Consider the following 13,412-nt stretch of genomic DNA (forward strand, 5'->3'; position numbering starts at 1 on the left):
ATATACATTTATAGCGAATCTGATAATTCGTTGTAGTGATTACATGGCTGTTTTCCGGCAGCATGTCAGAGCACAGAAGACATAAGGCTTGAAATAAAGGATGAGCTTAAAGGTCACAGCATCTGCATACAGCTCAGTAAAGGCCTGGACATGTTAAACAGTTTGACAAGCTTGTGTGTGTTTGATGCACCTATTCAGTGTAGTGAGGCTGAGGTGTAAAACGGTCCAATTCATCACTGAATAATTACCCAGCTTTGTTTTTCCTCTTGTGATAGCAGGCAGCTGCTCTTCATATGAAAGGACAAACAGGAGTCACTGATAGGCTTCACCCAAGAATGCTGTTTTGCAGTTTGCTCGGGTTTGTAAGTTAAATATTTCTTTAAGACTATTGTTGGCTGATCAGTGTTCAGCAGTTTGCAAATCTTCTTATGTATGTGTTTGTGTTTAATACTAATCAGAGAACTCCCAGGAGCCAAATTTAAATAAAAGGGAAGCCTTGAAATGTTTGAAGAGAAAAGGTTATAATCTCTGCTCATGTTTGGAGTCCTGCCATTTCACATTTTAGAATATCTGTACTGTGCAAAAAACTGGCAAAATATATATGAATTGTGATAACAAACACTGATAACAGTGGACTTGTCAACAATCACAAAATCCCAACACACATTTGATATTGTTTTCAGCATACTAGCAAAGACAAATCTTCTATGAGGATCATACAAAACATCATTTCTATCTTTGGGCCTTGCTTTGTACGCATACGGTTTGATATGTCACACGTTCAGCAGTACAAAACACCACAAAAAACACAAACAATCACATGAATGTCATCTTTTAGTTAAGTGGTATCGATGAGCCTAACAATTAGAGAGACTTTCTTTTGTCTCCCCCAAAATCATTCTCCAGTGTGTCATATTCGCCATTGACCTTGCCACCACTCTGATAGGGATTGGGTGATAACAATGTGGTTTTGGGGGGGGGGCTGTTCAGAGTACTTCTGTTAGCCACCCATCCTCAAAGGAAAACATCCCCCCCACCCCCAGCACTCAGATCAGGCTTTACCATGGCCTTCTGTGAGCTCAGGTGATCCATATAAAAGGTACCCTGACATAAGCAGGACACACAGCTGGAGACGCACAGTGAAGGTACACACTCCCAGACTGAACTCTGTCACATCAGACATCCATTCATTTTCAGACCTTCTTTCATTTCACTGCTGCTATGTGGAAGGACTCAAGCAATGGTAAGAAATGCTTTGTAATCTACACAATTTAAGAAAAACAACTGTGCTTGTTTAAACCAGCCAATAATCTGCAGCTGCTTTTTAGTTTTGTAAAGCGTTTCCATGATGAAATAGTTCAGCGTTTGCTGTGCCATGTGGATGGGTTGTACTCAGACAGGTAGTGTCAGGCAGGATGCCAAAACCAGATGGATTTTAGATTCTTCTTTGAGGCGGTGCAAACATCTTGGCACACACCGCATGTACTGCAAGGGAAATCAGCAACCTACCATTTAGGTGGGATAAAAAGCTGAAACATGTACAAGAATGTCAGATATTAAATGCAGGTTTGGTATAACCAGTCATACACAGTGGCAGTAGAAATAATAGACAACCAGAGCTGCTAACTTATTGTTTAAGGTAGAATAAAGCATGTGAGTAGAATGTAGATGAGAACTTACGCAATCCTTGCTTTGTTCATAAACTTGAGTTTTACTCCATATATTAGTTTAGATAGTACAGTGCCAGAACCATGCAAGGAGAGCAGGCAAGGCAGTTAATTCTATGTATCACAATCTATATTCAACGATTTGCTTCTCTGCATTGAATTTGTGATGTCTACTGTTCAGTACAGCTGTAGAAGATAGTAACCAAACAGCCAATGGTTCAGAGCATATTGGGAATCTCTGCAGAACATATGAAAAACTAAGAAAAGAAAAGTATTTTGGATCCTGTCTGATGTTGAGCCTTTTTTCTCCTCTTCCCTAAGATGATGCCAGAACCATGGCCTCAGCTGGAGGCTCCTCTCGTAGTGCCAGTCGCAGAAAGCGGACTAGTTTCTCCAAAGAACACGTGGAGCTCCTGCGTGCCACCTTTGAGACAGACCCTTACCCTGGCATCAGCCTCAGGGAGAACCTGTCCCAGGCCACAGGCCTGCCTGAGTCACGCATCCAGGTATGCCCTTATACACCAAAATCCTTGAATGTGGGAAACAGACAGGGTGATGACCTGAATTAAAGTGTGCAGAAAAGTTTAGGAATGATCTTTTCTCAGGAACTGTATTAAATACATGCATGCTTTTCACTGTGCATACGGCAAACACAAACACACAGAGATGTGTAACTGTGTTGTGTAACTGCACTGCGGTTTCTTATCATTAAAAGGCTCTGTTCGAAAATGCATCCTGCATAGAATTGTAGATACCACTATCACTCTATCACTTTATTTCTTTATCTTTAAAGATGACACAAGCTATTTTTATCAGAATCTTGTTTGAGGTGGCAGATAAACTGTACAAGAAGCTCTGACAGCTCACAACTACTGGGTCTGTTCTCCCCCAGATGCCCTGGTGCCTGTTTGTCCAGAAAATGATTAACAGAACAGAATGTGTTGTTTATCTGTCCTCATTTGAATCTAAGGTCCTTTCTTCTTTCTTTCCTATCCAGGTGTGGTTTCAGAACAGAAGAGCTCGCACCCTGAAGTGCAAAGGAGCCAAGAAAGCTCTGTGGCAGTCTGATAGCCCGGTCCATGATCCTCTACCTCTGCCTCATGCTGTGGCAAGCAGGGCCCCACAGGTTAGTGCAGGCCATCTGCCGCCTCAGGGCCCTCCACCAGCTTACCAAACCCATGTGAAGGAGGAGATGGACTGCTACTATGGACAATGTTCCCCGGCCAACATGTGTGGGCTCCAGCAGGGCAGACCTTTGGGAAGCAACTCCAGCCCACCCTTGAGGGGCTTTTGGTCCCAACCGGGCAGCCAAACCTCCCCCGTCCCACCTCTGTGGTGCCGTTCTCCCCTGGAGATGAGAAACTACAGTTCAAACTCTAGCCAGGCACCCTTCATGTATCCAGGATCAGCAGAGCAGCAAATGTACACCAACACCTCAACCTCCCACTCCTCAACTCCAGACACCCCTGATTCAGGGTACTGGGATGCCAATCTGGAGAACAGCCCGCCACTAGATGGTCAGTACTCGCAGATGGAGGATTCCTGGAGCACAACTGCTCTGGAGAGCTGTGGGGAATTCGAGCATCCAGCGCTGGCCCAGCACGCCCCCCTGCCTGAGTTGTCCCTGCAGGAGATCCTGGGGGAGCTGGATGAGGACTGGCTGGGAGGAGAGGCACTGGACAGCTAAGAATCTGGGGATAAAATAGCTTTCTGCTAATGTCTCTATGAAAAGAATTTACTGATTAGAAATCATGTGTTTTATTTTGATTTTAACATTTTATTGCTTCTGTGATGTGTACATATGAAAAGTCCAAAAACTCTGCAGGACCATTGGAAATAGGATTCAACAGTCCTACATGATTTTTTATTCCATACTGACTACATTCTCTTTTGGTTCATTTATTTATTTGCTATTTATAACATTATTTATAATTTTCTGCACTTTTATAAAAATAAATCAGTAGTAATAAAACATGAAAAAGTTTTCTTTGTCTTCTTTATCCAAGAATTTACTTGACGATAATTTACAACTAATAAGATTTGTTTCTGTTGTGTGAAGAGAGCCATGGCTTCCTCTAGCATCCAGATATGACAGATTTGCTATGTGAAGCACTACAACCAGCAGATGGTGCCTGTGAGAAAAATAAGTTCTCTGACCTGTTTAGGTGTGTGGTGCGTGTCAAAGAACATCCACACAATTGCCAGAACCCAAGGTCTCCCAACAGAACATTGCATTGTAAACAGATGATTATTTGATCACTTCACCTGTGGGTGGTGCCCACTGAGTGATGTATGTCATACACTGGCATAACAGAAGAACCTTGGTACAAAAATGAAACCAGCTTTAATCTATTTTCATGGAAACAGAAACATTTAAAATACACACTTTACTTAAATAATGACCACCTGAAAGTACTTTTTGTACTATTAACTCAGTGCAAAGCATTTTAGGGCTTTCACATTTTCAATGTCCCATATGGACCCCTGATCGTAATGCTGAATGCACAAATAAAGTATGATGCTTGAAAGACACCTGCAGTTGAAGATGCAGAGCATGTCTGTCAGTAATGTCAGCCTACTAATGTTGACAGGTTGCTGGGTTGAAATCCAACCAGCCAATATGTCAGTATATATACAGTATATATACAGTATATATTTATATGTAGTTAAGATAGCTGCTAAGTACAGTTCCCTCTATTGCTCCACTGACATGAGATGCACACACACACACACAGACACACACACACACACACACTGCAGAATAAGAAATGTGGTGATGTGTTTCAAAAAAAAAGGAAAAAGAAAATGATAACTAATATGAGCGTGGGTGAAATCAATTAAGATTAAGAGTGAAATCAATTAAGTCTTACTTTCTCAACTAGAAAAGGAAAACGTGATTTTTCTTAACCAACTCATTTAAGTATAAAAGAGCAAAGTTCTACATTTTCTTTTACACTCCATTTTGATTATTATATGCAGTTACTGAGACCAAAGCTTTGGAAAACATCAAACCGAAGATGGTGGCTGTTTTTGCTACTGAGTTGACCTAAAAGCTGAAACTTAATGTGTATCTTAAAAAACTTTTCTGAGAGGTTATCTGTGACACTGCAGACTGACGCTACGCACAGTACAACAGTCTCATTCAAGGTATTGTCTGAATGGAATGAGGTTGGCAAAACGAACAAAGTGGTCTTCTGGCCAGAAGGGGAGTTTATCTCGAGTAATTATGAGCTGTGCAGGGTTGAATTATCGGGTCATACGCTGAACCTGCTGTGAGGGGAATGAATATGCTGCTGCTGCTGTGTGCACTCACTAGTTTTTATTAATGCCCATTTGGATTTCATCATACAGTGGCTGCGATGGCCACAATGCAGGAGGTGAAGTTGACCGCATAGCTGATATGTCTGTGACATGTATGCAAAAGACATTTTTAACAACACAAGACCTGAAAAACTAAACTCTCTCAGTGATTCCTTTCACGTGGCAGGGAGGTCTACAAGTGATCTTGACATAGTAGGGGTGTGGCTAATCTGTGGAACAAGAAGCTTGAGACCCTGATCAATGTGGTCAGGCTTGGTGTTGACTGATGTATTGCAATACAATACAATAATACCCACAATGATAAAGAATTAATTTTCCTAAATATGTATAGAAACTGTGAGTGCCATCAGAATGAGAATGAATATAGGCTTGACTTCACTAACTCCTTTGTTTAAGATCATTCTTCTTCTATTTATATGTCAGTGGGAATTACAGATATCTGATATAAACTCATTATTTTATAACTTTATAATGTCATGAAAAGTACCTTTGCTCACAGATGGTTCTACATACGTTAGTAAGGACTGGTACAGCACATCATGGCTGCCTGGTTTTAGTAGCCTACCTCTGATACACATGTTTCTGTGCGGTGTGTGAACATTCTGTATGGGGCAGCAACTAACTGTTTATAATCTCGTCAGAAGCGACTGATCTTTTACCTTTCGCCACGTCAGTAAATGTTTAACAACTACCTGTCTCAAAATGAAGGAAGACCAGTCTGGGCAACCCACACACAGGAGAACTTAGCTTATGCTGACACAGACAAATTATTAAGTAATATTCATCTATTTAGAGATGCAGTTATGTGCAGTGATGTTAAATGTGTGCTGAGCATTGGAGAGATCTCTCCTCTGGTATAGTATAATATAAAGATATGGTATACTTTGCATGAAGGCAGTAAGCCCTTCTACATCCTTCAAATTAAGACAGATATAATCACGCCTGTTTCCAACAAGTATGTAGCTGCTGAAGCCTGTGAAGCCTTTAAATCACAAGCTATAGCAGGTAGACAAGGGCCAGTTATGCAAGATCTAAAAAGGCCTTTCTCTTTATTTATAAAAAAGTGCAAACTGTGAGGGTTGGTGGAAAAGACACCATTATAGTGCCTTATTCAACTTTGTCAAGAGAGATTTGTGTAAGCTGGAAACCCTGAATGTGTGGTGATTAAGTTGCATAAAATACACCGAACTATAAACGAGTGGTTTAGACCACGTTACAGTTGAACACCTTAAATATGCATTTCAAGGATAGCTCCTCTCATTGTTGTTGGTTTTACTGGCTTCATTACTGGTTACCGGACTCAATGGTGTCTGCTCTGTTAGTGTCAGTCATTAACGAAAGCTGGCAAAGGATTCAGCCTAAATAACTACAGACCTATAGCTTTAGCCAAAATACTGTCAAAAGTCCCAGAAAGAATTCTGCTGGATACAGCAGCTTCATTTTAGGCTTGGAATGATATCAGGAGGAATTTTGTCTCCAGATCTTTTGATTTATATATTGGTACTCTGCCCAAGAAATTGATACAATACTGAGTGCATAACTGACAATACCATATTATGCATATGATCTTGTAGCTTATGTCATCCAGCAACTCCTTGTTATACGTTCTGTGCGAGGTGTGCATGGTATCAAATTCAGAGCGAGTAGGAGTGTTGACTGTAGGTACAAAGAAGGCCTAGTAAATTTGTAACAAAATTGATGGTGATGATATTTACAGGCAATGTCACAAGATGTATGTGTGGAGAACACATTTGTGAGAACATTACTAAAGAAACCTGAATGGTTTAGTGGAAGTGAATTATTTGTAGGCGTCAACACTTTCAACATGCTACCAATCCCAGACATTCACACACACATATCTATATATATGTTTTTTTCTTTTAAACCATCATCTTTTCATTGTGCTTTTGTGTACAATTTATTTGATGTAGCGTAATGTCTTCTATCTGGACCCTAAGTCTGAAGTTTGAACTAAGCTGAATTATTTTGATGCAAACATTTTTGACATATCGACATTTTGCTATATCAGGCCTCCACACACAATATTCTATAGTGCCATATGTCAGTAACCTCATGTTTTCTTCAAGAGCCAGGGTCATTTTGTTATTTTACACTTATGGAAAAGACAACTTTCTTTTTACTTTAGCTTACTGAACCTCAGCCAGTCCCACATCAGGTAGGAGGATTAATCTGCCGGGTCAAGATAAAAGAAATCTCATCTGACGACCACATATTGCTTCATCAAACACGAAGTGGAAAAAGTCCAAGACACAGTACACAGGATGTTGAGGCTTGAGGCTTGATACTGTGTCCTGCAACAATGAAACATGCTGTTGTTTATACTGCTTTGGCCTCCTGCCTTCATCCTCAAGATGAGAGGAAGGGTGTTGTCCTTTTGTTAGAGTCTGGAATAGGTTCATGTCTCCAGTAAAAACACACAACAGGCCGGGAAGCAGGCAGGGGGATGTGACTCTTCAGCCTCCCGTGCTGACTAAAGATAGATCAGCTGAGGAAATGTCGCAGACTGTCGGTGTGTGACGTGTGTCGGCCAGGTGTTTACCAGCACATGATACTCAATAAACAAGGTGAAGACAGCTGAGTGTGACGTATACTGGCAATAAATCAAAGCAGCGGTTGACAGATTAGGAATTTCCAAGGACTAACGCTAATATGAATAATTTTGGACAAAATAATATTTAATAGTTCTTTACCCTCTACAAATCTTGTTGCTAAATGATGATGAAGATGTCTTTTCCGCAGCCAAAGTGTAAAGGTGTGGGACATAAAGGACAGATGCTGATACATCTTTTATATGTCTTTTATTCTCCTTTTAAGACACTGTTCGTAGAATTTCATCTGCTGAGTCTATGTTAATTGTATGAAGGCACTCAGTCTCCTTTGTGTTACATTTCTGTACCATCAACAAATTAAATAGTCACAAAAATAAAATAAAATTTGCCCATTATGATGTCAACAAAATAGTACTGGTGCTACTTTCCTTCCAACATGCTGTTATGTTTATTAAGACCAGGGAGGCCTGAACTTCTTTCCTCGGAGGGCCAAAGCTGAAATATAATGGTGGGACACAAGCCAAAAGCAAACACCAACTTGTATTGTTAGGATACAAAATGTTTATAGGAAGTTCCCTTAATTTACTGACCTCCTGTACAAAGTGTCATTCTCTCCATTATGCTCAAATTATAAAAAATAATAATTAGGCATCCCGCCTATGTAAAGAGTATTTTTACCTCACAAGAAGGTCCACCTCTTTAAATCAGATTTTCAGTGAGTACAGAGAAAATTCACACTTTCAGCAATGAAAACGACAACAGCCTCAACACAGAAGTCCTTCAACACAGTAATGCTCAAAGGTTCAACTAAAGCAACAAGAAGACAACACATTTTCGACTGGAGGGGACTTTAACAATTGCGTGACTACCTGAATGTGAGGGAGTCACTCATGGTACAGGACTTAAAGAGAATTATCACCCTTAGCTCTACTGAGCATTTTAGCATATGCTCTCATGTGTTCTGTTTCGTCAAAGAAGCTCTAAAATCCCACTGTAAGCTATTTGGCCAGTACCAAGTTCACAGTAAGGTCACCGTAAGCTAGCTAATGTACAGCATTTAGCAGCTACATATTTTGCTTCACGAGTTGGTGGAGACCAAAATTGAAGCAATAAAAGAGTGAATATTGGATTTACATTCCTCAGGTGGACCCAAACACAACCCCAAATAAATAATAATGTTCCTTTGTGTCTGCTGAATATGTAAGCCAAAAAAATTATTGATCTTGTTATAGGTATAATGCTGCACTGTGAAGCTGTCCTTAAGCAGCAACAGTGATCTAAACTAAATGCAAACATCAGTATGTTAACATGTACATATTGACAATGCTAACATACGGATGTTTAGTACATATGAAGTTTACCAACTTACCAACAATTTTAGCTTAAAATGTTAGTATACAAAAATTTGCTAATTACCTTGAAACAAAATGAGTTTGAGTTTGAGTTTGACTTGCGTGTCAGTTTTGTATGTATTTGTCATTAACCAAATTATTTGATACACTGAAATTTTGACCTGATGATGGCAATAGATGAAAAGTCAGAGGATCATTTAAGTCATTAAAGACTGTCATTATCTGTACAACATTTACTGCAAATCCAATCAACAATTTGTATCTCAAAGGTTATTTCCATTAAAATACAGCTGGGAAATGTTGTTCATGCCTGTTTACTTTACGAGAAAACCAAGCCAAGTATGACACAATCCTTTCACAGCTCCCACGCTGAATAAGTGTATGAGTCAACCATGAAAATCATTCATATTAATCAGATCTTTTGATGTTGGTGTAAATGAGACTTTTTCCATTATACACACTTGAAAGAAATGTTCATGGTGCTAACCAGCTGTCAGTGTTTGCTGTAAACAGTTTAGCCCTTGTCTTGACCTTGTTACAGGCAGCAGTGGTTGCATAACAGAAACATTTCCTCAAAATCAAAACTCTGTTATAGTGAATCCAGTGTTCAGCATGGAGTTTTTAATGTCATGCGGTTTGTCATGTGTTTTAGGGTTACTAAATAACACAAAGAGCCATCCCCTTCACCCAATAGCCCACTTTTAGATACGTTGTTGTCCACTTGTTATCAGCTGAGTGTTTCATGTGATGGGGGTTGTGTGCGTGCGTACGTGTGTATGTATGTACGTGCTTTTATTATCTCACGAGGACAAAAACCTGTTTGCACAGCTACACCTGGGGACTCACCTACCTTATGGAGACAAAATGCAAGTCCCCATGGGGAAATGAATAACTTTTAGAGTGAAGACTTGGTTTCAAGGTTAGGCTGAGTTTGAGGTTCAGATTAAGGTCAGGGTAAAGGTTATCGTTAGGATTAGGGTTAGGGTTAGGTAAGTTATGGTTTTGGTTTGAGTAAGTCTGCAGGAAATGAATGTAAGTCTATGTAATGTTCCCATTGGGCATAAAACCTACACTGTGTGTGTGTGTGAGTTGGAAGTGTCCAGTGGCCAACATGTCAGACATGACCTGCATTCTTCTGAATACCAGGTATACATTGCCTTCTCTGTCTATTAGCATGTCTGTCACACACAGGAGTCAAAGAATGACTATCAAACTCCTTAGCTGGAACACTGAAGGTGAATTATTATTTGTAATTACAGAATGAAACACACACATGCCAATAAAAGAGTGAACACCTTCAGTGAAATGGTCTTATTTTGCTCTCCTGCTTACCAAATACACACACATACCAAAGAAGGAAAGTAACTATTTAATGAAGTGCTGTAATTAGGTACTTTACTATAGTGTTTCCATTTCCTGTTAGTTTAGATAGTTTAGAGATAATGTGAGTCAATTTGCAGATTCAGGTTCATATGAAGAATATATTTAATAAATAAATTATGCTGCATAAGATAAGATGATCCCCAAGGTGAAATTCACAAGCTGCTCCGCAGTGCTTCTATTTGTTCTACCTTTAACAGCTGCAACATTAACATACTGTACCTGTTGATACATCAGCAAACATCTATAAAAAATACGTTTGATTTTTACTGAAGTAAAATTTCGAAACCAAAACTTTTATTTGTAGCAGAGTATTAGTACACTGTGGTATTGTTATTTTACTTAAGTAAAAGTTCTGAGTACTTCTTCCACCACTGACACATACACAAGTGTTAACAGCTCTGGTGTTGACCAGGCATATGAGTGATGGTCCTCAGCTGCTGGCAGTTCCAGGGATGAAGCCTAGCCTTCACTAAAAATATGGCCTGTAATTTAACCAAACCCTCCCGGGGAGTCCACGCTGGCCATATGCTCTAATTTAGGAGCTCATCTCAGGGCTGCGTGATTGCACTGCGCCACTCTCTCCTGTCTAAAGCCTCATCCTCGGTTTGCACGTCCAGTCTGTGAGTGATGTTGGTCAGTGACAGGGAGGAAGTGTGTGTGCGTGTCTGCCGGCACCCTCCTACGTGTGTACTATACGATCTTGAAGATAGTATCTGGAAACTAGATAGGAGACATGGGAGTGAAGAGCTCTTGCATTTGTTTGCTTTACCTAAAATAGAACAGCAGACTGGTCAGACTGCAGTCCCCTCCAAATAGACTGATGTAATACTATACTGTTGAATACGTTTATTTTCATTCATGTTCATTCAGTGTACATATAGAGTACACATAAACACAACTTCATTTCCATTCAAACATCATTGTCTCGGCTAAGCACACATGGAGTGAACACGTTGTGTTTGCATTTACTATTTAAAGGTGAATATGCTGAGATGCTGTACACCAATATATTTTATTGAAGCCACCACCTTTAAACTTTGCTCCATACAGAAATAGACAGATGATATTAAATGTCATCGTCCTGGGAAATAAGGTCAGCAGTTCATTAATGAACTCCTGGGCAGCAACAGCTTCTGTTATAGTGTCACAGTGCTAACGTAAACTATAGCAAACTGATACACTGTATGAACACAATGTGTGCCATTCAAAAAATACACTGAAAAGTAATGGGAGTCTGACATGAATAACTCATCACAGAAATATAATAGGAATGTTCTTGTGATAGCTCCGAGATAAAACACATGTGAATGTGCAGGGTAGCATCTGAAATTCATTATTAGGGAGCGCAGATATACTATATGAGTAAAAAATCAAAGTTACAGTATTAGATGAAAGGATCACTACAGTAAAGTGTAGCTATATTTAGCTACATTACCATTAGAACTTGCTAGTTTTAATGGTCGCAATGAAAAAGAAAGGTCTTGCTTGTTATGTGACTTATCAAAATCTTCATGCTTTAATGCTCATTATTTAATCAATTAAGGCCACACTTTGGAGTTATTTTATAATGTGTCAGTCCAGGAAAATATCATTTAGTGCAAAACTGACATAAAAACAAACAAAACAACAATAAAAAAAAAAGTCACTACCAGGAAATATTTAGAAGAGGCCAAACTTAATATGTGCTTTAAATGAGCATAATTTATTCATACTCATAATTCACTCACCTTTAAATGCTAATACCCCCTTTATGTATAACTTTTAGAAGCTCTAGAGACATTTTTCTATCCTTTTGGACAACACCCATACATTGTGTGTCTGGTTGGCTTCAACAACATTATACCACAGTGACTGCAAACATTCAAATCCTAGATATATTTATGGATACCATCCTCACATTGGATGACAAAATCTGGATGGCTTATCATGATTTAAAAAACCCAGACAAAAAAAAAACAAAAAAAAAAAAAACAGAACTCCACAGGGATATTAAACGCTTCCATGGGATTATTATAGAACTTTCAGATCATGACTAGAGTTTCATATAAGCCCTTTAGGCTTGCAGGATGCTTTTTTACCCTGCATGAGGGCAGTGATGTGCAGGCCAAATGTTAAACATCAAATATGGCAGTTAACACTGACAGAGATTCACGGTCAGGGTGTAGGTAAAACAAATGATGGCCAGTAAAACAGTAGTACAGATAAAGTCTGCTTTTGTAGGGATATGCAGCAGACTGATGTTTGTTTGCCTTGTGATCAGCACTGACTGGAAGTTAAAGCTTACCTACCCTCTTATTTAACGACACACCACTATGAGAGTAATATCTTTGGGATTGACGTGAGAAGTTTTATAGTAGGCTATCAGTGTTAGATGCAACCATCATCGATCATCCCACTGTTGTCATTTCATTTCTGAAAGCCCCCTTGTTGCTGACGTTGCCCTGCCCAGTGCGGAGAGAAGCGTCTCCAATGCAACACCTTCAGCAGGAGTACTACATGTATGAGGTAATTGTTGTTTGGTCATGTGAGCTGCTGCAGCAGCTGTCAAATATGATGATAGCAGGAGAATCCTCGGCCCCGCCCCCTGCAGCTGATTGGACGGCTCACAGACATCTAGGGACCATCAGCCAAGATATCAGCCTATAGAGGGAGAGGGAAACCAGAAAAGAAAGGGTGAAAAATGAGAACCAAGAATATTATTTGGTGACTATGCTGAAATTTTAATTTAATAGTTAACATCAATCACATTTAGCACACCAATGTTAAAAATATGTCTTAATAGTACTCACAGTTTTATTACTTTTCAAATATCGGCTTTCAATTGTTATCATATTTTATTGGCAATTATTGTTAATTTACTTTTTTGATATGCTCTTATTTACTGTTACTGCTTCCCTTTTTTCCACAGAAGCTGCTCTCAGTTGTGAGAAGAAGCTCAGTTTCCTCTCAACTGTGACTCAGTTGATTTCTAGTTTGTATTTCAGTGAAATGTGTGCAATAATACAAGCTGCGTTGCTGATATATTTGTGTGACTTCTGCAACTGTACGATCTCAATGCTGTCTGAGTCAGAGTCATAAAAGTCGTTGAGTCATAAAATTGTAACAAAATAGAAATTACT

The 13,412-nt window shown here is 39.4% G+C and overlaps 1 protein-coding gene across 1 annotated transcript; it reads left to right on the plus strand.

The window, feature by feature from the left end:
• Positions 1–1,872: 1,872 nt before the first annotated feature.
• On the plus strand, positions 1,873–3,596 carry mxtx1 (mix-type homeobox gene 1). The gene is made up of 2 exons (XM_046402224.1): positions 1,873–2,173; positions 2,665–3,596. Exons 1-2 carry the CDS (start codon positions 2,003–2,005, stop codon positions 3,352–3,354), a joined length of 861 nt encoding a protein of 286 aa, XP_046258180.1. The 5' UTR covers positions 1,873–2,002; the 3' UTR covers positions 3,355–3,596.
• The last annotated feature ends 9,816 nt before the right edge of the window (positions 3,597–13,412 follow it).

The sequence above is a fragment of the Scatophagus argus genome, chromosome 10 (genome assembly GCF_020382885.2).
Source record: "Scatophagus argus isolate fScaArg1 chromosome 10, fScaArg1.pri, whole genome shotgun sequence".
Classification (NCBI taxonomy): domain Eukaryota; kingdom Metazoa; phylum Chordata; class Actinopteri; family Scatophagidae; genus Scatophagus; species Scatophagus argus.